Consider the following 25,743-nt stretch of genomic DNA (forward strand, 5'->3'; position numbering starts at 1 on the left):
CAGAGATAAATTTTAGCATGTCCAAATTACTTAACAGCACGCCTTTCGAGACTTGTGGGAGGAAACCGGAGCAAACCCACGCAGACACGGGGAGAACGTGCAGACTCCGCACAGACAGTAGCCCGAGCCGGGACTCGAACCTGGGACACTGACGCTGTGAAGCAACAGTGCTACCGTGCTGCCCCAGTTACTATCCTTAACTTCCTGGGTGAGTCACAGATGAGTCCTTCTTGCTGAGTTTGAACCTGCTTCCACTCTCAGGCAGCCCATTCTCGGTCCTAACCACTCTTTGCAATAAAAAAAACCTTTCTCTCATCCCGCCATTGGTTCTTTAGCCAATCACTTTAAATCACTGTCCTCTGATTATCTATCCTTCCACCAATGGGAACAGTTTCTACCTAGCTACTCAGTCCAGACTCTTCATGATTATAAATCAATTCAAGTCACCCCTCAACCGTCTCAGATCAGCCCCAGCTCTCTGATCTATCCTCAGAACTGAAGTCCCTCATCCCGGGAACCATTTTTGGAAACCTGATGTACGAAACATTTGGTTCCTTCCTAAAGCCATACCAATGGGCCACTAGGGATGGACAATAAACGCTGGCTTCGCCAAGTGACGTCCACATCCCGTACATGAATTTATTTTGAATGTTTGATAAAAGGTCATAGAATCATCATAGAATCCCTACAGTGCAGAAGGAGGCCATTTGGCCCATCGAGTCTGCACCGACCCTCGACCCATTTTCATTCCCCCACCCACCCCGTCTTATCCCTGGAACCTAATCTGCACTAACCTGGACACTAAGGAGCAATTTAGGATGGCCAATCCATCTAACCTGCATATAGAATCATAGAATCACTACAGTACAGAAGGAGGCCAAAAGGCCCATCGAGTCTGCACCTGGACTGTGGGAGGAAACCGGAGCACCCGGAGGAAACCCACGGAGACACAGGGAGAAAGTGCAAACTCCACACAGACAGTCACCCAAGGCCAGAATTGAACCCGGGTCCTTGGCGCTGTGAGGCAGCAGTGTTAATCGTTGTGCCAACCTCATAACGTGCTTCTTTGGGACAGCACAGTGGCGCAGTGATAGCACTGCAGTCTCACGGCGCCGAGGTCCCAGGTTTGATCCCGGTTCTGGGTCACTGTCCGTGTGGAGTTTGTACATTCTCCCCGTGTTTGCATGGGTTTCGCCCCCACAACCCAAAGCTGTGCAGGGTAGGTGGATTGGCCACGCTAAATTGCCCCTTAATTGGAAAAAATGAATTGGGTACTCTAAATTTATTTTTTTTAAACTTGCTTCTTTTATACTCTATGCTGCTATTTATAAAATTGAGATTTTATTAAGTAATAAGCTTATTATGCACTATGCTTCAGCAATGCGTTCGCAAACAGTTTATATTTTTATCACGATGCAGCAATAATTTGAACTGTTGAAGCAACAATCACGCAGCTTGTGTTAAATACCATAAGGGATGTGTACCTTACTCTTCAGCTCAAAGTTCTCCGCCTCATATTGTTCTCGGATCTTATTGGTCTGAATTTGCAAATCAATCAGGTCCTTGGAAATCTAAAATATATAACAGCATTCTCTGAGGATAAATCAACCAATTCGTCTGAAGATGACAGGACACCATCATTTTTTTTAAATGCATCTTGAATTTGGGACAAAATTGAGTTTGCTTGAAGAAACGGCAATGAAGTGATTGCCCTGGAGATTCTGCTGATTGCCCAGCTCGGACAGAGCCATGCTCAGTGTCTTGGGCAGTGTTAAGGTAGCTTATTTCAGCTGGGAAGCATTGGGGACCGACAACTTGTTTGTTTTTAAATTTGTTCATGGGATGTGGGTGTCGCTGGCTAGAGCAACATTTGTTGCCCATCCTTAATTGCCCTTGAGAAGCAGGTGGTGAGTCGCCTTCTTGAACCGCTGCAGTCCATGTGGTGTAGGTACACCCACAGTGCTGTTAGGGAGGGAGTTCCTAGATTTTGACCCACTGATAGTGAGGGAATGGCGATATATTTCCAGGAAAGGATGGTGAGTGGCTTGGGGGGGAACCTCCAAGTGGTGGGTTTCCCAGGTATCTGCTGGCCTTGTCCTTCTAGATGTAAGAGGTTGTGTGTTTGGAAGGTGCTGTCGAGGGTGGGATTGGTAGTCAGAAAGGAGTAATGGGAGGGCTTACTGTTTGTGTAAGTGCTTGAGCATAAGGGAAAGAATGGTGTTGGTGAGTGGTATGAGCAGATAGAAGGGTGAAGAGGTTCTTGGAAGGAGGAAGAGACGTGTTGTAGGTTGTCTGTGATTGTGTATGCTGAAAGATGTGATAGTGGGGAGGGAGCTATTGGTGTGCGGCGTGGAGAGGAACTTGCAGGTGGTAGTGTCCCTATGTGTCTATCCTTCTATGTGGTAGAGGCCGTGGGTTTGGAAGGTGCTGTCTCAGGAGTCTTGGTGAGATCCTGCAGTGCATCCTGGAGATGGTGCTGACTGCTGACACTGTGTGTTGATGGTGGAGCGAGAGAATGTTCAAGGAGGTGGAAGGGATGCCAAGTAAGCGAGCTATTTCGTCCTGGGTGGTGTCGAGCCTCTTGAGGGTTATTAGAGTTGCATTCACCTTGGCAAGTGGAGAGTATTCCATCACACCCACTTTGGGGTGTGCAGTGGGATTGTGGGCTGGGCTGGAGTGGGATGTCGGGGGGGCAGTCAGAGCTCATTCAAGATTTCTCCACTTCATCACTTTGAAATGACACCTGCTATGAAGTCTTTGTGTGTTTGCACATTGATTTAAACAGGTTTGGGTTTGCCCATGATAAATTTACCAGAATGGTGCCTGGTATGGAGGGAAGATCTTATGAGGAAATGCTGAGGGACTTGAGGCTGTTTTTGTTAGAGAGAAGAAGTTTAAGAGGTGACTTAATTGAGGCATACAAGATGATCAGAGGATTGGATAGGGTGGACAGTGAGAGCCCTTTTCCTCGGATGGTGATGTCTAGCACGAGGGGACATACCTTTAAATTGAGGGGATATAGATCTAAGACAGATGTCAGAGGTAGGTTCTTTACTCAGAGAGTAGTAAGGGCGTGGAATGCCCTGCCTGCAACAGTAGTGGACTCGCCAACACTAAGGACATTCAAATGGTCATTGGATAGACATATGGACAATAAGGGAACAGTGTAGATGGGCTTTAGAGTGGTTTCACAGGTCGGCGCAACATCGAGGGCCGAAGGGCCTGTACTGCGCTGTTATGTTCTATGTTCTATACCAAAGTTGACCTTGGGGGCGATATCGGACCTAAAAATTGGTCATCTCCCAGCCATTAACATCTTCTAAATACCCAATTAGCATCCGGAACTGCCGGACATACATGGTGAGGCCCGAGGTCCAAGTCAGGATGAGCATTGGGAGTTTGGCTTCGACCACATAGAGACTCCTTAAGTGTCAGGCCTGAACATAGGCCTCAAACCAAATGCCATCCAGCTGCGCATGGCTACTCGAAGGTTCTAACATCTGTGAAAATCCTGTCTCTTCAGGCTATATCTATGTAAATTGACCTTCCCGATCACCTTGACCTATCGAGCAGCCTTTCCAGAAACCCCCAAATGAGAAAAAAGGTAACAGGGATCGAGATAAAGAGTTTCTTCAGGATAGATTTCACCCTGAAATGTAAACGGCCAACAAAAGAATTCCCCAAACCATTCACGCCCATTTTATTTTTTATGTTTATGGCCCTTTAACTCCCAAACGCACTGATTAGACATGATGGATGTACTTTAAATGTTTCTTTATTTCCTCCTCTGTAGTATTTCCCGACTTCGCCCCAGCTCAGCTCAGTTGTGCTGAACCCCTGTTGAAACTTGACTATTCTACTTCTGCACTGTATGTTCTATGTTCTATATGTTCTACTCCTGGCTGGTCTCCCACATTCTATCCTCTGTAAACTTGATCTCATCTACAACTCTGCTGCCCGTGTCTTAACTCACGCCGAGTCCCGCCCCCCTATCGCCGCTGTCATCACTGATGTACAGCGGCTTTCTGTCGAGCAACATCTTGATTCTAAAATCTCTTCTCGCTCCATGGTCTCACCCCTCCCTAACTCTGTAATCTCCTCCTGCTCCCTGGGCCTGGAGTCACATGTGAGTCAGACCAGGTACGAATGGCCTTTTCCTGAAGGATATTAATGAGCCAGAAGGGTTTTTACAACAATTGATTACTGTCATGGTCACCATTACTGAGACTATCCCTATATTCCATGTTTACTAATTGATTTCAACTTCCACCAGCTGCTGTGGTGGGGTTTGAACCCACGTCCCCGTCCAGTGACATTACCGATACACCACCGTCTCCCCATGGCACTCCTCAAAACCTACCTCTTTGACCAGTCTTTTAGACCCCATTATGTGGCGTTTCATTGTGTGCGAGACACTCCGTAAATTTAAGTTGTTGTTGTGCCGTATCTCACCTTTAGCTTTTCTTCCTCGCTGAACACTAGTTTAGAGGAGAGATCAGTCTTCGAGCCAGCCATCTGTCCCATCTTTCCCTGAAGATCTCCCAGTTTAGTGTACAGACGCTCATTCCTGTCCCGCAACTGCACCTATAGGAAATGGCGTGCATATCAAACTGTGATGGTGAACACTGTAAAGTACTGGTAGTCATCCTGTCAGTGACGTAAAATGCGTAACAGCGCACTGTGATGAACCTGAAAACTAGTCTATGCCATCAACAGGCAAATTATCGATTCTCAATTCCGTCGTTTTGGGTTTGTTAAAGCCGTGAGGTAGTCATTTCGATCAGTTCCCAAATGCTGGGACCCTCGGTACAAAATGTCACCTCGCTGGCTGTCAGGATTAGGCTGCATGGCTGGATTGAAAGTTATTCCAACCAAAGGATTTAATGATTTTGCCTAAGAGGGGGCTTAAACTCCTGAAAAATAACAAATCTATAATGGCTGACCCAGACAGCAGTTTGATCTCTGAATGAGGGCAGAGAAAAAGGGGGTGAGTGGGGGTGGGCTCCAGTCTGGGCTCTCTGATGATCAACGGCCACACCTCAGTTGAAGGGTAGCTTGAGGGGAATATTCCGGAAGAACAGCCAACTATTGCCACATGCTGTATTATTTCTTCAGTAAATACACCGATTTAAAAATAAGTATTTTAAGGTTGCATGTTTATCTGACTGCTTTCAATTGACATTTTCCACATCTTGACGGACAACAAATTGGCATTTTGGCACAGACTCAATGTTCACTGAGAGTAATGGCACATCTCTCAACCGTAACTGATGCTGATGCAAACACTTTTATATATTCAACGCTGTCAATGACAGCTCCTGCTAATATTAAAACAGACAAAGACAGTTCTACCCTGAGTGCTTTTCACTCCTATATGAGAACTGTGTAAACGGCTGCATAATATTCATACATTGTGACTGGAAAAGATTTATTGGTTATAAAAGACCCGCATTAAAAGAAAGATTTGCATTTATCGAGGACTTTCACATCGTACGGGGGCCCAAAGTGCTTTACAGTCACACCAGTACCTTGTTGAAGTGTGTTTACTGCTGTTCTGTGGGATGCGGAGCAGCCAATTTACACACAGCAAACTCCCTACAAACAGCAAGGTGGTAATACATAAGAAATAAGTGCAGGGGTATGCCGCAGGGGCCCTCACTGCTGCTCGAGGATGAACAAGATCATGGCTGGTCTGATTGTGTCCTCATCGCCACTTACCCGCCTGTTCGCTATTATCCTTGGCATCCGTATGGATCTCAATTTTGAATATATGTGATGACTCAGGCCTCCCCAGCTCTCCCCTGCTACCATATGGAGAATTCCAGCAATGCATGACCCTCTGGGAGAAGAAATTCCACCTCATCTCTGCCTGAAATGGGTGACCCTTTATTCTAATAATAATAACGTATTGTCACAAGTAGGCTTCAATGAAGTTACTATGATAAGCCCCTAGTCGCCACATTCCGGCGCTGTTCGGGGAGGCTGGACCGGGAATTGAACCCGCGCTGCTGGCCTTGTTCTGCATTACAAGCCAGCTGTCATAGCCCACTGTGCTAAACCAGCCCCTTCTGAAACTAGGGGTGGGATTTTCCACCAGCGGGATCTTCCAAACCCGCTGAAGTTGACCCACGCCGTGGGTTTCCCCGGCGATGGGGTGGGCGGGCCACGCAAATCGCCGTTGGCTTCGGCTGGACCGGGGGAATCCTGCCGGCAGCCAATGGCGCGCCGCCGCCGGTGCGGGAAGACCCTCAGTGGGGGCGGGGGTGGGACATTCCAGTCTTTGCCCCCTCCATCCTGGAATCGTGGATTCACCCTCTCAGCATCTACCCTGCCATCTGTATAAACAATGTTGGTCGAATGTTAGCCCAGACACCTGAGGGAGACGTTTGTTCCACTTCAAAATAATGCCATGTTATCTTTTCCATCCGAGATGACAAACAGGGACATTCAACTTGAGATTTAGATTAATCGGCAGAAGTTCCCCATAAAACGGCAAAGTGCCAGGTTCTGACTGAAAACCGATGCATTTCTCCCCAGAGAACGAGCCAGACTTTCTCTCCCCATCTTCTGACACTTCTTATTAAAAAAAAACAGAGGCACACATTTTACGCTATCACTCTGGTTGGGGCGGGGCCTCATGGAACCGACCAGCCTGGCTACACTGAGATTGAGGCGTGCTGTTTAATGTGGAGCCCCCCGCCCCAACCAATGGTGTTCCCTGGAGGCCCCAGCGCCTGGTCCCGCCCCCTGCAGTGCCAACCTGGTATTGCCAGGGTTCCGCCCTGCCGTGTCCCCGAACACCCGGGCGGGGGGGGGGCAACACAGGCCTCCGTGCCCCCGACGTGGTCATCTCGCCTGCTGGAGAGCAGTAGTGATTCACCGGCGTGACATCACGCCAGAGTGGGGGGGGGGCATCTGACGCCCCCCAGGAGATGCGGTGACACTTAAATGAATTCTCCCCGGCGCAAATCCAGTTACGGGCCTCTCGCGAGAGTTAGTGGCCATAATGGGATGTGCAGCAGGGGCTCACAGGCCTGAGAAAATCCCCCCCCCCCCCACATCGTGTCTGCTCCTCGGGAGACACATAGGGCAAACATACATTAGAACCGGTCAGAGGGGGGTAACTCACAGGACCATACCACATTGTTGTGTCCATTGTGCTTGAATATAGCTTCAAAGTAAAAGCAACTCCATTCTGACATTTGCTGAAACAAAGCACTTTCAAACATTCTTTTAAAAACTCGAATACCAATTTGCATTTTCAAAAAAAAAGCGAAGGCACTCTCGTTATTAATTTGGATTAGTTTCAGGCTTTTAAGTGTTTCGCTGGTCAACAATGACGGGCTGTTGAATCAATTCCAAGCTGGTACTCCCACGGAAATATAAGACGGTGTTTATACCTGAGCTCATCTCCAGTGTACAATTTACTTGCTTACGTTCTCATTGTTCAGTCGGCGAATCTGATCCCTGAGCAGGTTAACTTTCTCGCCGTCACCTTTGGTCCCCATTTCCTGAAATGACTGGTGCTGCAGTGCAAGGATCCGTGCTCGGTACTGGGTCACCAGCGACTGGAGTCAATCGGAAAACAGAGTCAAAGCAAGTCCACACCCCCCCAGCACAGCAAGGTAAAGGCAGCTTGAATCTACAGGCATGTTCTGCGTGCACAGCAAGCTGTGTTGCTATAAACAGTTTGTTGCTATTACTTCTCTTGTTACTCTATCCAACTGAAGACAAACTATTCAAACTGATACAAACAGAGAATGGAGGCAAAAGTTCTCAGATACCCTTGAGCGGCCACCGGTGTGGATGTGGCTTAACTTTTTGATGAAAAGGTTATGGAGTTAAATAGGGATTAACAGTCAGTTGTAGTCTGTTGCAAGGCTGCAGCATCCTTGTACGCATTGGCGATCACATCCCTACCCAAAGCCGTTAGATCTGCACATCTCAAATGCGAATAGTCACTTGGTAACACAGAGCTTGAGTGTTGCTGAAAAAGGAGACGTGCTGTCAAAGCTTTTGGTCTTGCACTCATCAGGGTAGCTCACAGGAAATTACCAACGGTAAAGAGAGTGCTGGTTGGTTGGCAAGTGGACTCCCGATTGGCGTGGGGAGTTGCCATGGGAATTCTTTCTCACCAATCAGAGTTGACCTGCCTGCTTTGAATCTTGAACAAAAGCTTGGCAGTTAACTGTTTCATGCTGCATTCCCCATGGCAACGCCTCTGCCGATCAGAGTCCATTTGCCAAACAATCAGCACTCTCTTCTCGTGCAGTGTAAATTGTTGTTCCCTTTACTGTTGGTATTTTCCTGCCAACTGTCCTGATGATTGCAAGATGAAAAGCTTCGACAGCACGTGTCTTTTTCAAAAATATCTCAAATGCATACCGGGAATGCTCGCAATGCTTCATTACATAACATTTACAGCATATAATCGGGCCATTTGGTCCAGTATTATTGTTCTTGCTCCAAAGCAGCCTACCCTATTTCATCGAACCCTATCCACATCACCTTCTATTCTTTTCTCTCTCACATGCTTACGTGGCTTCCCCTCGAAGGCATTCATAGTATTCACTTCAACTACACCTTTTCGTAGAGAGTTCCACTTTCCAACCGCTCTCATGGTAGAAAAGATTTCACTGAATTCCAGTTTGGACTTATTAGCCACCACCTCATTTTTATGATGCCTAGTTTTGTACTTCGCAACTAGAACCAACACCTCTGTGTTTATCCCAGCAAACACTTCCATAATTTCAAAGTTCTCCCCTCAACCTTCTCGAGAAAAGATCGCCGGCCTGTTCAATCTCTGCCGATAGTCCTAACCTCTTAGTTCTGGTCTCATTCCTGTAAATCTTTCTGACACATTCTCCAGTGCCTCCAAATCCTTCCTCTAATAGGCAGGCCAGAACTGTTCACAGGACTCTTTAAGTGTGGTAAATTGCTTCACCGTTGCTGACCTTTCTGCTTTGAGCCTTGCGATGGGGAGTTTGTACCTTCAACGCCAAGACAGCAGGCAAGCTGAACTGGATTTATAGACGAGTAAAAATTGAATCAATGGTCGCACTCTTAGTCGACACGATCGCAATTGAATACTCAATACCAATTTCATTCTGAAGCGTAAGCACATCAAAAGTGTTTTAAAATATTGAAAGGCATTGCAGGGTGCTAAGCTTGGCAAAGTTAACATAGAAACACTTCACTACTTTGTAATGAGGTTTACAAAGTGCACCGTATGGGCACGATTTGCTATCCCCCAGATTCGCGATGGGGTTCATTTAAATATGCATCCGCCAGATACTCCCGGCGCCCGGCATTGTAGACCCATGGGTAGTCAGGGACCGGCGGGGAGAGGCCTGAAAAAAAAGGGAGGCCTCAGCAAACCCACAGTAGTGTGTCCTCACTAAGTGGGGGGAGGGTATTGGCCATGTGCGCAGGGGGTGACATTGTCCGTGTGTGGGAGACCCTCAAGCTCATTCAGAAATCAGGGCACCCATTCAAAATAGCGCCTCGATCTCTGAGAAACTCCACAAGGTCCAAAATCATGGCTGATTATCGGTGTGGATCTCGCTCAAAAGGCCAGCAGGACACACCCCACCAAACCCGCCCAGAGTGACACTTAGAAATGTTTTGGTTGAATCTCGCACCACATCCTTTCACTTCTTGGGTAAATACGAGCAGGCATAATTTGGTGAGTCACTGCATCCCATGCTGTGGTCACCATGGAGATACTACAATTAGTCCACTCCCTGAACTACATCAGCTTTCGGTCGAGCAATAGCCTCCATTTCAAAACACACATCCTTGATTTCAAATCCCTTAATGGCCTCCCTTCCCTCTCCACCAGTCACTAAGATCGTGAATGATCTGGCTGTGGTCACAACTGCATTTTGCTCTCTTCCCCCAGCACCTCTTCCCACGGCCATCCACCCACAATTAAACCCTTGACTTCCTTTGTCCATCAAAAATCTGTCTAACTCTGCCTTGATTACATTCTCTGACCCAGCCCGCTCCGCTGTCTGGGGCAGAAAATCCCACAGAATACTGACCCGTTGAGAGAAAAGGTTTCTCTCTGTCGCCATTTTAAAAGGTAGACCTCTTATTCTTAAATGGTGTCCCTTAATTCTATCCCCGACAAGAGGAAACAGGCTGCCGGGTCCCCACCATATCGAATCCCCCTCAGAATATTCTCCTCCAGCTCCACAACCCTCCATTGTCAATCCCCGATTTTAATCGCCCCGCCATTGGTTATAGATTTCATAGAATTTACAGGGCAGAAAGAGGCCATTCGGCCCATCGAGTCTGCACCGACTCTTGGAACGAGCACCCTACCCAAGAGCACACCTCCACCCTATCCCCATAACCCAGTAACCCCACCCAACACTAAGGGCAATTTTGCACACTAAGGGCAATTTATCATGGCCAATCCACCTCACCCGCACATCTTTGGACTGTGGGAGGAAACCGGAGCACCCGGAGGAAACCCCACGCACACACGGGGAGAACGTGCAGACTCCGCACAGACAGTGACCAAAGCCGGGAATCGAACCTGGGACTCTGGACCTGTGAAGCAATTGTGCAAACCACTGTGCTATTGTGCTGCCCGTGCCTTTGGTTGCCCGGGTCCCTAAACTCCGGAATTCCCACCCGAAACGTTCCCGCTTCTCTATCTCACTTTCATCCTTTAAGATGCTCAGAACCAACCTCTTTCTCACCAAGCTCCTGAGGTGGTTCACTGTCGCGCTTTGTTTGCTGACCGCTCCTGCGGTGCCACCTCGGGACGTTCTTCGAGATTGAGAGCGCTATCCGACTGCAAGTTATTGTGGTTGTTGGTGATAACGATGAGGTTGCGGCAATAGGGCTGGGTGGGGATGCGCCAGTTCCCAGCAACCCCTGTGTTTAGGACATGCTTTGGGTGCAGACATTGCGAGAGAGGGCAGGAACAGATTCAGCTGCACAGCATTCATTTGGTACCTAGGCCAGGATCTGTACAGATCCTGCGCACGTTCCCCGTTTCGGCCCGAATCGGCCCCTCTCCTCCTTTGCTATCTTTTCATTCTTTATTCATATGCCGGTGAAAGACTTTCGAATTCACAATAAGCTGCCAGTCTCTTCTCATCCTCTCACTTTCCCTTCTGTATTTCCTTCAGCGGTGCCCTCTGAATTCTCTATATTCATCCTGATTCTCACTCACTTTTTCTGCTTCGTCCTACTCTCTGGGCACATTCTCGCCACGCCCGGCTCGGTGAGTGAGCGAGGCGAGTGCGGCTCCGGCAGGGTGTTCCTCTCCGAGGCCAACAAAAATAGTCCCGTTTGATCGCGGAATCGTCCTCGCGCTGCAGACACAGAGAAACACCCCGCCAAACACATCCAAATTGGGACTCTGTCTTTTCTCTGTCTCTTTTCCCATCCAGGGAATTCTTGGCTTTGTTTGCCCCACTTTACCTTCTCGTGGGACAAATCTCAATAGCTCCCTCCTCCCCATCAACCCCTCAGCATACATGGCTCATGTCAACACCTCTCTTTCTCACTCCAAACACTCCACCCATTTCTATTCCCTTCAGGTCTCATGTCAACACTGTTCCGATCTCACTTGCTACTTTTCCTCCTTCAATGACAATAACTAACGACGGGGAAAGATTTAAAACATGCTGCCAATTATACATCACTCCTTTTAAGTCAAATCAGCCCCACTATCATTCGAAGGCTTTCTGTGATAAACTGCAATCTGGAGAGAAAAGAATAATCGCGGTGAAGGAACGTGCAATGGAGGAGATTCAGTACGTGGTTAAACGTTGCCACCTCCTGGGTATTACATAGTATTACATGATATAAAACAAAGAGGAGTTTGCAACTTGTGGGGCTCACTGTAAATGTGTCTTTAATCCCTGACTCCCAGGCTAAAAGGTTGGGGAGAGTCCGCCCACAGTCACAAAGACTGCCCCACATCCCCTTTACACTGTGAGCAACATTAACTGGTTCCTATCAGGGGGAAGTTCCCGCCCCCCGTCCCCCCCCCTCGGAGCGCTGTTGTCCCGGCAATGCCACTGGGTGAGGATTACAAGCAGTCCCACCACGCCAAGGAGTCCAGGGTCTGGGTCTCACTGGAACCAGGCCCGAGCCCGGGTTCGAGAGGCTAGGGAGAGGGCTAAAAGAGGGGGTGATCTTGGGAGGGGCAGGTGCATCTGATTGGCCTGGGGACCCTGTAAAGAAGGTTCCGCCCCCCCCCCCCCACCCCCCCACCCCCACCCCCCCCTCTCCCCCCTCTCCCCTCCCTTTCCCAACACCAACTTATGCAGATGTTGGGTTGCCCAACTGGCAATGAGGTCCTCATGTCACCATTTAAGGGTTTCCATAGGCCCAATGGCTGATAGCCCCCCCTCCCCCTCCCGATTAATTGTGCTGGAGGCAGGAATGAGGGTGCTCTGCACAGCACCTACTGGGTTTGATGTGCTTCCCACCTTCAAATGTACCACCGAGGAAGTGTATATTCAAGCCCATGGTTTCGCCAGGAGTTTGAGTGTTGCAAAAGCCCCACTCCCCTGCTACCTGCTTGGAGGATCCAGTGAGATAAGCCAAGGCAAGGTAGGTGCCGCTTCCCAGTGTGTGTCTACCCAGAGAGGCTTGGGAGTCAGTGTGACCGACACCAACCTCAGGACCCAGGTTCAACGCAGTACAGAGATTCAATGACGTTGCAAGGGCCGTGAGGGTGAGTCTCAGTCCTCACCCCTATCCCAGCTACCTCAACAGCGTCTGACCACACTACTTCCCCTCACTGATCCTCAAATCTCAATAGCTCTCTCCTCTCTGTCACATCTTTCAATATACAATCACAGCAACCTACAACACTTCCCTTTCTCCGACCAAGAACCTCAAGTCATCCTTCCGTCTGCTCATGCCACTCCCGAGCAATATTATTCTCGAACAGCCAAGCGCTTACATAGGCAGCAACCCCTCCAATCACTTCTTACACACTTCCTATCCCACCCTCGATAGCAGCTTCCAAACACACGGAGCGGGATTCTCCCCCTTTCCCAACACCAGCCGATACGTTTTCCCACACGCCGCTCCCCCCGCCGGCAGCAGCGGGTATCTCTGCTCCCACCGCCGGCCTATGGGGTTCCCCGTCGTGGCCGCCCCACGCCATTGGGAAACCGGCGGGAGTGAGTGCACTGCCGGCGAAGCGCAGGATCCCGCCGATGGCGTCTACAGCCGGGAAGGACAACGGCGGCAGACACATTGGGCCTGTAACTCCCTCAGACGGGTCATCGGATTGCCCCTCTCGCCAGACTTACCCACGTTGGAATTCCAAATCCCCTGTTCCACCCAACCTTCCTCACTCAGGCTGGTTGAGATGGGGGGCAGCGAAGCTCGCCCGCGGCAGCATATTGTGTACCTAGGTGAGGTTAGGGGTGCTCGGACACTGGGGGGTGCGGGGAAGGTTGGTCAGTCCTCGAGGGGGGGGGGGTCAGTCCAGCCGGGACGGTCGGGTCAGGTGTGGGGGTGGGGTGGTGGGTCCCGCGGGAGAATCCCGCCCCAAATTCCCCAATATCCCTGCCACCTCTTTCCAAACCAGGGAGAAGGCAGTAGGAGTTGGACACGTAAGTGTTGTAGTGAGAGTTTCTGCGGGTGTTGCACGTTGCGTACCTCGACAAAGTAGTCATTGAGCACGGGGAAGTTTTTCACTTGCGAGAGGGTGGAGCACGTTCTCAAGACGGCTGCAAGGCGATTGGTTTCCGGCTTCGGGGGCAGGCAACAAATAACTCGGGTTTTACAGTTTCCCCCGAAAGCCTCCTGGGTCAGCTGAGTTAACTTGGATTCACTGCAAAGTAAAAACACAGGATTAAAGTCAAGATATTAACGTAAAGTCATATTGAACCTCACAACTCGGTCCCAGTTTGCAGCTAGCGGGACACTGACACAGCGGACAACATCATTCACTGAACATGAGGGCCCAGTAACCGAGATTCTGGATAATGAAGCTTTACACCACGAGGCCCTAAGTCGCACTCCAATGGGATATCAGGAGTGTGATTTAACTGGAGAACTCCACGTCCGGTTTGGGTGCTACAGTGTCAGGAAACACCCCTCTTCATTCAACATCACTTTGCTGTTTCTCTGGAGGGGGGGGGGGGGGCCTCAGGAGGCATTACGGCTGGTCCACCTTTGTGAAAACCAGGGCCTAGATTCTCTGGTCCTCCAGCCGTGTTTCCCGGTGGGGCGCCGTTCAGTGATGGCGGGATTCTCTCTTCCCGTCACTTGCCAATGGTATTTCCCATTGTAATCACCCCAAGCTCCCGGGAAACCCGCTAGCAGGGGTGCGCTGCCAGTGGGAAACGTGAATTCCGGCCCAGTACGAAACGACCCACTGACGAGGTCTCTCAGGTGTGCCCACTGGATCCCGTGCGCCAGGGGAATCCCGCGAGCGCATATTTAAATGAGCCGAATGACTTATTTAAATATGCTGATCTGGGTCACGCCCCAGGAGGGGAAGATCCAGATCGCGACGCCTCGCGAGACTCCGTTAAATCTTGCGAGGCATTTCGAGCGTCGCGAATCTCGCAAGAGGCCTCTCGCAGGGTCCAGCGGTCTCGTCCCGACGCCAAGCCGGGCGCGGCGAGGCCGTTAAATCGCACCCCAGATATAGCCTCAGACAATCTTTTCATTACAAACCTCAGAGAAAAGGGACTTATGGCGTGGCACTCAAAGTTTCCCAGACAACAGTTAGGGTTTTACTGAGCCCGAGAAAGCATGCTGGGAGGGCAAGGTGCGAAAAACCGGGTGGGTTGGTGAGGAATGGCATGCCTGTCAACTTCCCGCACCCTCTGGTGTTTTATCAGCCATGGCGAAGGTGGTGGTAGATGGCCTTCTGTGCTTTAGATCAATTGAGGCCCTAAAGTGACCAATGACTGGCCACTTAAGGGTATCTTCCCACAAAGATGGGTACTAGGCCACATGGGGAAACCCCCAGATATACCCTGATGACGTCTTTACAGGGTCAGGGTTTGGGTCCCCTTCTGATCAGGCAAATGGTGGCCCACAGATGCCCCCCCCCCACCAATGACAAGGGCTGTTCCCTTGGAAAGGTCTCCCTATCCTCATGAGCAACCTCCTGCACATCACAGGGGCATCCATGACCAGCCCCGGTGAGCCCAATTCCACTTATCCCCAGTCCGGAGCCTCCTCCATCGATGCTGCTCCTGCCTGGTTGTATTCCCACCGGTGGCCACTGCTCCAAGTGGCGCTGCTGGGACTGAAGACAAGCCAGCTCTCCAGTTGGCCAGAAGCTCTTGGAGGCAGGATCTTCATCCATTAAGGGATGGAAGCCCCAGCTGCAGGTAATCAATTGCCTGATCCTTGTACAATGCAGCCATTTTGCACTCCGTACATAGGTGGGCAGATGTGGCAGCCATTTTGTACTCGCTTGGTTCATATTGTGTGAGATGCAATACATTTTTCATAGTTAAGTAACTGCTAGTGGGTGCAACTTTAGTTGAACAAACTATCTATTGTCAACAATTTGTAAATTTAGCCATCTGATCAAATATTAAGCAGCTGTTCTATGCTGCATGAAGACATGTCAACAACAATATCCTTCATTTCACAGTCATTTTACAGGTCTATTTCATCACATCTTCATTCATATCGATGTCCTGCACCAATACATTTGTCATTGCCCGTTCCATACCTGTAGTTAATAACTCTGTCCGGATAGGGGGTGCCAGCCAGGTCACTCACTACTTGAGCGAACACGTGAAGTGACTTGTTCAGCAAAGGGCTTTCTTGAAAGTGTGAAGTATTCTTGTCGTCTGCGAGCTTCTCGGCTCCGGGTAGATCAATGATCTGCAGGCTCGACTTGGTGGGGTGCATCTCATTGCCGTCCTGCTGCAGTATTTATCGCCAAATACACAATAAAAGCGTCAGTCAAAATCGTGGCAACATAGCCTTTTTTGATTTGGTGACGTGTATGAGGGGTTTATCTAGGAAGGGAGGGGGGATTCAGCTGATTTCGCAGAGCAATGTGCAGACTGGCTCACTGAAAAACAAATGCTTCCAACCATACGTTGTTCCACATGTCTGCTCAAACGGGCATGTTAACACCTAGACATGGTAACATATATGTTTGGGCAGAGAGGGCTAAGTTTGGCTTCATTGTAACTGCCCCCCCACCCCCCACCCCCTCCCTCCCATCCTCCCACCACCCCCTGCTACCCCTCCTCCAGGTTTCTGCCTGCACTGGAGCTCCTTACACTAGTTGTTGGTTAGGGGGGGGGGGTGCAGAGGAGATGGGCTTTAAGAGGGTGATTGAGAACTGAGAAAAGAAACAGGAGCTTATCCCTGTTCTGCAAGATTAACCCGAAATAATGGACAGCTTTGGTGGAAGTGAATGAGACTTGGTGTAGTGCAGCCAGATCTGGTGACGGACGGCTAACCCAGTTGGGTGCTACACAGCCTCGTGCCTGCGCCTTTCGGCCTCAAGGGAATGAGGGTGGGGACATTTCTGGAAAGAGAGAAACGTTGCTGAAGCTTTTCATCTTGCACTCATCAGGACAAACACCAGAATGTCAAGTGTCAATCACAAAAATTTACACTACAGGAGAATAGGCTTCCCAAGCTCGCTGAAAATTTTTTTAAAGGCTTGAACAAATTCCTTTTGTTTGCAGTGAGCGGGGTCCCTGCATATGATTGTATGTCACTTCTAGCAAGTGTAAATGGGCCACGTTAAGAGCATAATTGGCTATCTTAAATTGGTTGTTCATGCAGCTAGTGCCGCACTCGGGATTGTTCAACAAGTGCTGCCCAATCACGGAATAACATCTAGCAGAAGATGTTTGGTTTGGGGATTTGCAAGTGCGGGCTAGTTGACCTGGGTCTGCGCCCTGACTATTATGAACAACTGAAGGAACATGTTATTTTATCCAATCAGCCAATCATTGCAAAGATTAGGACCATAACAGAGGAATAGAATGAATAAAACTTTCACTGATGACAAGGGCATTAAGGATGAATGTGAGGGAAATGGATGAGCCCTGAGTTATATTCATAGATATATATATATGACATTGCTCCAGTTTTGAAAGGAAGATTTCCTCCAAGATCTGAAGACGAGCGAAGGAATTATTTTTCTTCCATCATTTCCCCACAGGAAAATGGGCAGTTGACCTTTCCCAATGATCCATCTGTAGGGTGGCCGCACCACTGTTCTATCTAACATCAGCTTAAGTTACAGTATTTATTTCAATCTTAGTGAAGCCAGTCAAGCTCTGCAGTCTCACCACCAACAGGTCCAGCTGAGTGACGACAGTAGCATGGCTCGCCGCAGGTCCGAAGTCCGTGCTCGCCCCTGTGCGCCGCGCCCAGCCCTGGCGGAAGGTGGAGGTCGCGTCAGCTGCTGAGGAGACGGCGACGCGGTTCAGTCCCTGAAAACCGACACATGGCAACATTCAGTGGTGTGTCCCCGGCTTAAACACAATTAAATCTGTACCAGGCCAGTGGTGGAGAGAAAAGAAAGGTCGAGTCCGACCTGCCATTGTGCCTCACCCCAAAAAAATAAAGTAGGATCAAGAACAATTCCAATACATTAGCGCTTTTGTGCTAAATCCATTAAATGTAGACATCTTTGAATAAGAGTTGTTGGATATATGTTTTGCATCGTGTTTGGATGCCATTAATGTCCATAACCTTTAAATACATTCATGTTACTGAGTTTTTTATATTTAATATTGTACTAACTGCTGGTAAAATCAAAATCAACACTATTCTCAAATGTTGCTGGCTCATTAAACATTGTAATAAATCTAGAAGATTTGTTTATGTGCAAAGTAAGCCATTCCAGTAACTGTAGATCTATCTTAAGGATGCTAAAATCTATGGCAGGCACATCTGCGGCCTACCAGCATCTAAGACCCAGACGTTCCTGGACACTCCTGGTGATTTCCTGGAGTAACAGTAACAGGATGGTATGGCCAGGTGGGGATGGGTGCAAGGACTTCCCTCTCCCCTCTTTTATGCCCACTCCTCGTTTGATTGTAACAGGGATTTTTGAAATTTGTAGGGCTAACTGTGCCAATAACATAACTATTTATGGGCTGGGTTTAAATCAGAATCCCTACAGTGCAGAAGAAGGTCACTGGCCCATCGAGTCTGCAATGACCCTTCAAATGAGCATTCTACCCATATCCACTCCCTCCCTATTCGCGCAACCCCGTAACCTAACCTGCGCATTTTCGGACTGTGGGAGGAAACCGGAGCACCCGGAGGAAACCCACACAGACACGGGGAGAAAGTGCATACTCCACACAGACAGTGACCCAAGCCGGAATTGAACCCGGGTTCCTAGCGCTGTGAGGTAGCAGTGCTAACCACTGTGCCACCGTTCCGCCCCTGAGTGAGAAATTATTTTTAATTGTTTCAGGAACCCATCCAGGTGCAGATGTTAAAATATTTAAAAAGATAAACCCATGCCCTGACCATCAGAAGCTCACAAAAATACAAGTAAGAAAGTACAGGAGGTTAACTTTTGGCCAATTAAAATTCAACGGTAAACGGCTAAGAGATTTTGACTCCTTCGTTGTTTTTGGCAGAGGCAATTCTTAAAGCAGCAAGTCCTTGGTCTTTTTTTCTGGAAACACTGCTTTGGCTTTGATGTCTTCTTTAGAATATTTCTGTCCACAATCTGATATAAGCGGGCAGGATTCAATTTATTTAAAACAGAGAGGCAAGCAGCTTTTTGCTTCCTTCTGATGTTTCTTCTCTGGAACTGCCCCCAATGGAAAAGCAAGGTTTTGCAGTAAAAGATATTTCAAAATAGTGATCATAATCCCATGAATTCTCTCCATAATGGTCAAGTATGCCACAGAAAGTAATTGATTAGCTCATGTCTGGACAGATCTTGGCTATTGTGTTATGGCCGAGGTGATTAATTTTTAATGTCTAAGCCATCACTTCTGATTGAGTCATTCTTCCATGTAATGATCTAGGAGGAAGATAACACCTTTAAGGAAGCTATTACCTCTGTAGCCTCTCCGTCTCCACCCTGAACAGGCACCAGAGTGTAGCGACTAGGGGCTTTTCACAGTAACTTCATTGCAGTGTTAATGTAAGCCTACCTGTGACAACAATAAAGATTCTTATTACTATAATGGAATGTCGTTGTTAAAATAATGCAAATGGTGACAGCCATTTTAAGTTTCAATCCATCTTTGAAGTAATCCTTGATATCAACGGGTGTGAAATATCATTAGAGGGCTGCTGAGATATGTCCTCATGGTAATCCACTTGGAAACTTCTAGAAATGTTACCAAATTAGAATTACAGACATGTCAGGTGACCTCTGGCAGCCATCATAAGTCAGCTTCTTTGTTTTAAAAGTTGTAACTGTTGTTTTTTAAAACTTCCATATGTGAGTCCAGCAGATGAAAGGAAGATTGGTGGATCCTCCCATGAAATGGTGTAAACGGACTCTGCAGTTTCTATTGACTCTCTACCAAAGTTAAAGGGAAAAACCATTGGAAAACCCATGGAAGTTCAGTCTTCCTGTTCAGGTTTACACCAAGAGATGAGTAGCACAGTGGCCCAATTAACACTGCTATCTCACTACGCCAAGGTCCTGGGTTCGATTCTGACCTTGGGCGACTGTCTGTGTGGAGTTTGCACATTCTCCCTTTGTCTGCGTGGGTTTCCTCTGGGTGCTCCGGTTTCCTCCCACAGTCCAAAGACGTGCAGGTTGGGTGAATGACCATGTTAAATTGCTCCTTAGTGTCCAAAAGGTTAGGTGGGGCTACGGGAAAAGGGTGGCTACGGGGAAAGGGCGGAGACGTGGTCTTGAGCAGGGTGCTCTTTCGGAGAGTCGGTGCAGACGCGATGGGCCAAATGGCCTCCTTCTGCACTTTAGTGGTTCTAAGAGATGCTAGCAGACCATACATGTGCATAATCTGGGCCATTTAAGATTCATCTGCTAATCCAAGCCTGACTTCAATATTTCAAATATTAAATAAGGCAAAAATCTTGATTTTATCAACAGATGTTAATGATGGATAAATTCAGTGGCACAAAATGTATTTACTGGTTGCAATTACAGGTTCTCTGTACTGACTACTTTCAAATCGATGTGACTGAAACACAAAAGTATACATGCATCAACAAACTCCTCAAACCAGCTCAGAGTTGAATAAAATTATGAGACTCAATGCAATTGCTTGGTTTGACACTTTGAGGATGTTCCATTATTATTTCATTATGGGTGACCACGTTAGTTACAGTACCAAAGAAATTTGACACAAGCACATTCAACTGCTAATATCACCAATAGTAATGGCACAATTTCTATGTAAATAATCAAAACAGAAAGTTCTGGGAGTACTAAACATGCCTGACAGCATCTGTGGGGAGAGAGTCACTGGGCTGGATTCTCCGCCTTCCGCCGTCAAAGAGAGTTAAGTGCTTTCCAATCACCCCCCTTCACGCTTCAGTGATTCTTAAGTGGTCAGCTGGATATTGACAGCACTTAACCCTCTTTGAAGTGGTTAAGAACACTTCAGAGTTACACAAGGATGGAAGGTGAATGAAGCAAGTGAAGCAAATGAATGCTGTGTGAGTGTTTGGAAGCCTTCAATCACAACCAAGTAAGGGAAATGAATGAACAGCTTGCAGCACAAGGATCTGAGGGGTTTAAACACAGCTTCGTGGTTTCTCTTTCCAATTTGGGATTCTCCAGCCTGCCAGCCCCCTTTCCCTTTCCCGGCCAATGGGGTTTCCCGCGGGCATGGGTGCACTGCTGGAGAAGTGGAGGATTCCGCCAACGGAGAATTCCGTAAATGGTGCTTCCTGTGTCTGAGCCAGCAGGTGTATGCCCAGGTGAGTGTTACAACAGTATTTTTTTCACTGCCCCTGTCTGCTTTGCTCTCTAGCTTCCTGACAGGGGTCTCTTTTCTGGCGTGGGGGGGGGGGGTCTGTGGTTTATTTAATGGGTCTCTGGGGGGTCCCTTTAGTTAGAGGTTTTTGGGGGTCTCCTTATTTAGGAGTCCACTGTGGGGGGCGGGTCAGGTCACTCCCCTACACCCCTCATAAAATCCGGGGGTGGGAGGCTGCATTGCAATGCATAGGGAGGGGTGGCATTGCCAATGTGCCAGGCTGGCATTGCCAGGGTTCCCAAGTGGCACCAATAGTGCCAGGGCACCATCCTGCCAAAAGGGAATGCAACTGGGCCCCAGTCCCCTGGGATAGCCCCACAAGTGCCGTACGATCTGGTCCCCGTTTGTGGGGACCTGTGCTGAACGGCGCTCGCCCGAGATCGCTGAGGTGAAGGGGACAAATCCCAAAGCCTGAGGTACGTCGGGAATCTGCACATTAGAGTAAGACTAACTATCTCGTTCTAATATGCAAATTGCCAAAAGGTGTGGGCGGGATTTACATCGCGACGTCGCATGAGATCGCATCTGATGTTGCGAGGTGTTGCCAGCTGGTTTGATCCCGGGAGCAGGGTCTCCTGGCTTTTATTGGCTACACTGCACTGCGGCGAGCTGCGTTTCCCGAAGCGTGGCTGCTGGATCGCGCCCAGAGTCTCCCAAATGGGAAATCTCACCCTGTGTTAATATTTGTAGAATTATTCCAAGAACTGCCACCCAAGAACAAACAAGGAAATAAATCATGGCAGAGGTACTGATCCAAAATTCTAGAAATCAGGACTGAGTCCTTAATCTCCCCTTTACACTTCCTCCAGGTACATCTTTAGTTTTTTTTCTTGTCCCATTACCCATCCCCTCTGTCCATGCACCATGAACCATGCACCACGTAAATAGGAACCCCTCTTTGGAATGATATATCTCCACAGTTTGTGGCACTGCAGTTGATTAAGTGCTAATAACCGAGGAGATCGGGCATCTGAATACAACTCAAGAAATATATAATAAGCCAATGAGGTAAACCTGAACTCCCGTCGCTATGAGTATCATATTCTCAACTGGTGTGGAAAATGGTGCACGCACAGGTAGCGAGAGGAGATAGTGTTCAACCTGTATCTAAACCCTTTCCAGTTCTGACGAAACGTGAACTCTGTTTTTCTCTCTCCACAGATGCTGCCTGACCTGCTGGACACTTCCAGCATTTTCTGTTTTGATTTCCGTGTCTCCAGCATCTGCGGTATTTTGCTTTTCCGTATCAACGACTTCAATGTGGCAACCGCGCGCCGGTTATCACAACAGCCGAATGACTCGAACGCCACGTAAAGGGGCTATAGAGGTAACTGCAACCCGAGGGGCAAAACTGCAGTCAAAGGGACACTGAGCATCATGTATTGTAGCCCTAGGGCAGCACAGTGGCGCAGTGGTTAGCATTGCTGCCTCACGGCGCCGAGGTCCCAGGTTCGACCCTGGCTCTGGGTCACTGTCCGTGTGGAGTTTGCACATTCCCCCCGTGTCTGTGTGGGTTTCACCCCCACAACCCAAAGATGTGGAGGGTAGGTGGATTAACCATGCTAAATTGCCCCTTAATTGGAAAAATGAATAGAGTACTCTAAATTTATTTTAAAATTTTAAAAAGTATTGTCGCCCTGTTTCTCTCTGAGTACATCAGCACCTTGCTGGGACGCTGCGACATTGGAATTCCCTCTTGTAGGTAATGCTCAGCGAGTCCCCCACCATCCAGCTGATCCTCCGCACCGTGGTGACTGTACCTTTATGAATGTACCATCTTGCGCATTGCAGGCAATCTTTAAATTGGCTGGGTCCATTCCACTGGAGTCTAACAAATCCTTCAGCACCTCAGCATAAATCTCATACATAGATATCGTCAGGGACCACATCGCAGTGGCCTGCAAGTTCTGCAGGTACGGGGCACCTAGTGAAGAAGATGCATGGATTTAATTAAAATTTGTAACAATATGTAGAAATATCAGGGGCATAATCAAATACTTTTGGAGAGAGGGGAGCAATTACTTTTTCAAATTAATTAAAACTCCAATTTTATACCACAACACTAGACAACCCCGCAACCATCTTAGCTGGCAAAAGATCCCTTTTGACATTAAAACATCAGATTAGGCAATTGGATTGTGATTGTCCCAACCCCTCCCCTTCTCTGTAATCTCCCCCAGCGCTGCAATCCTCTCGCTGTCCTCCAGTTGCAGCCTCTTACACGGTCGCCGATTTTAATCACTGCACCATTAGCCGCCATGCCTTCCTGCTTAGGCCCGATGGTCTAGAGTTCCATCTCTAAACCTCATTGTCTACCTCTCTTTCCTCCATCCAGATGTTGTTTAAAACATACCTCTTGGGCGAGGCTTTTAGCCATCTGGTCTGTTGTCATCTTACACATCTCGGTGTCGAATGTTATTTTCATGTGAAGCCCCGCTCGCTGATTTACCACACTAAAGGTGCTATCCAAACCCAAGCTGTTCTTGACAATTTAGCTAGTGTGCTGGTTAGTGTAAATTTATTACTCAATTGAAGAATGGTTACAACACAGAAGGAGGCCATTCGGCCAATCGTGTCCCTGCCAGCTCTCTACGATAGTCAGTCCCACTCTCCCGTCTTTTCCCCATCGCCCTGTGTTTTGTCTCTCTTCAGATAATCAGCCAATTCTCTTTAAAAGCCACAATTCAATCGGCTTCTGCCAACCTCTCAGGCAGCACATTGCAGATCCTAACCGCTCACTGCGTAAAAATGTTTTTCCTCATGACCTCCTGTACTTTTGCCATTTCCCTTAACTCAGTGCCCCCGGTTCCTGATTCATCCACCAATGGGAACGTCTCTCCCGATCTCCCAGGATACTCGGGTGCGATCTACACGCCCGAATCAAGGCCATTAAATCTAGCGAGAGGCCTGACATCTGACATGATCTCGCGAGGCGTCGCGATCTGGATCCCACCCATGTAGTTAGTCCCACTTGAATATGTCTATGCCAGAGTTACCCAAGGTGCGGGATCAACGGCCTCGCCTCGGAGACCCTGCTGTGGTGCCGCTTAACACTGGTTTCCACAGACGTGGACCAGGCGTAAGGGCAATGTGGGGGTCTCCCAGGCGATTGGAGGCCATCGGGTGGTCAGACTCTTGACAGGGTGGTACCCTGGCACTCCAGGTGGCACTGCACCTTGTCAGGGTCCCCTGGTGGCAATGCAAGGCTGGCATAGGAACAGCCAGGGTGCCAGGCTGGCAGTGCCAAGGTGCCCACCTGCCACGTTCCCCATGCCGGGGTGCCATGCCCTTTATGTGGTGAGGTGAGGGGGGCTTGAATACCCCTTAATCGGTAAGGTGGGGCATTGGAGGGGGGTCCGGAGGCCGCGAGGGGGGGGGGGGATGGGTTGAGAAATCAGGGCACCATCTTCCTGCACTGGCGAACTGAGCTTCTTCTCTAAGATGAACAGCATCAGTTTCTCCGATCTACACTCTGAACTGAAGTTCCTCATCCTTGGATCATTCTGGTAAGTCTCTTCTGCACCCTCTCCAATGCTTTTACGCCCTTCCGAAAGTGTGGCACCCAGAATTGGTCAAGATGAGCTAAGAAGTCCAATTGGATGGCCAAGTTCTCACACAATGGCTGCCTGAGTGGATATGTGCAATGCTGGGTAACCTACCAAAGATGTAATCAATTGCCAGGGGTATGATTGCCAATCGATCATTCTTTTCTCCAATTAATGTGTATGACTTTCCAGAGTCGGTCTCACCAAATACAACAACGCAGGCATTCATCCCTTCCGTGAACACGTTGAGCAGGGGCTCCACAGTCCTGGAGAATACTTTCTGTGTGGAGGCATTCTGGTCAAAGACCTCCTGAAATCTGGACAACAGAAACAGTAAGTTTCAGAGCAACAAGGAAGACTCTCGCGTGGCATCTCCTTCAGCTAATAGGAACATAGGATGTAGGAGCAGGAGTGGGCAATAAGGCCATTACTCTTAATTCACAATTGTAATGGCAAAGACGAATGCTGCGATGGACAGAACATGATCCAGTCTGGTGAGAATGAGAAGGTCAATTTTATACACAGTCTCGCTTGTGATTTATTTTATTACGTTTTAAGTTTTCTTTTGTATTTCTGTCACATTTTAAGAGTTTTTCAGACTTCCTGTGTGCATCACTTTTACTTCCTGTGCCATGATTTTTTTAATGGTGAATTATGTGGTAACATTTAAATCAGAATCGAAGCTGTGGAGAATGTACAAATCAGATGGAATGTAAGGCGCCTGTCAGCCACAAATGAGAAGCAAGAAAGCACTTCTGAAACTAACCAATCCCAAACAATTAAGAAAATTACCAATAGTGATGTGAAAATAGAAAAGGATTAAATCAAATCTTTGAAAAATGATTTTGAAAGGGGTATTTTTTGCCTTTTTTTCTCAGTATCTGAAATTTCTAATGTCTGAAAAGGTTTCAAGAAAAAAAATGCACATCTCAGTAACATGAAATGTCGCCAGCAAATTGATATGTGTTGTCTTTTAATTGTAGCCTTGGGCCCCCTGGTGAACTGAAACATAGAAGATAGGAGCAGGATTAGGCCATTCAACCCTTTAAGCCTGATTCGCCACCTTTCAATATGATCCTCTATCTCAACGCCATGCTCCAAAACATGTCACTGGAAAACAATGTTAGTTCTTGAGGGCACACGAGGCAAAGAATCAATTTGGGACTGATATCTTCACAAGATTTCAAGATCCTTCTGAGTCCCCATCCAATATAATTTCTCAGCAACCTGCAAACTGCCAAATATTGCTCCCAAGCTCTCAATGCCCACCTCTAGATTTGCTAGGTTTGGAC

General features: G+C 48.3%; 1 protein-coding gene across 3 annotated transcripts in view; it reads right to left on the bottom strand.

Annotated features, from left to right (window-relative positions):
• ccdc78 (coiled-coil domain containing 78) overlaps positions 1–25,743 on the bottom strand; it is a 140,702-nt gene that overhangs the window by 48,720 nt on the left and 66,239 nt on the right. For all 3 annotated transcript variants that reach the window (XM_072481684.1, XM_072481682.1, XM_072481683.1), the window contains exons 3-10: positions 24,566–24,768; positions 22,667–22,830; positions 17,271–17,414; positions 15,683–15,879; positions 13,642–13,816; positions 7,437–7,568; positions 4,453–4,584; positions 1,485–1,571 (exon numbers count right to left, since the gene is read on the bottom strand). In XM_072481684.1, coding sequence (XP_072337785.1) covers positions 1,485–1,571; positions 4,453–4,584; positions 7,437–7,568; positions 13,642–13,816; positions 15,683–15,879; positions 17,271–17,414; positions 22,667–22,830; positions 24,566–24,768 — 1,234 coding nt within the window. The remainder of the gene's footprint in view (positions 1–1,484; positions 1,572–4,452; positions 4,585–7,436; positions 7,569–13,641; positions 13,817–15,682; positions 15,880–17,270; positions 17,415–22,666; positions 22,831–24,565; positions 24,769–25,743) is intronic.

Source organism: Scyliorhinus torazame, chromosome 17, assembly GCF_047496885.1.
Source record: "Scyliorhinus torazame isolate Kashiwa2021f chromosome 17, sScyTor2.1, whole genome shotgun sequence".
NCBI lineage: Eukaryota > Metazoa > Chordata > Chondrichthyes > Carcharhiniformes > Scyliorhinidae > Scyliorhinus > Scyliorhinus torazame.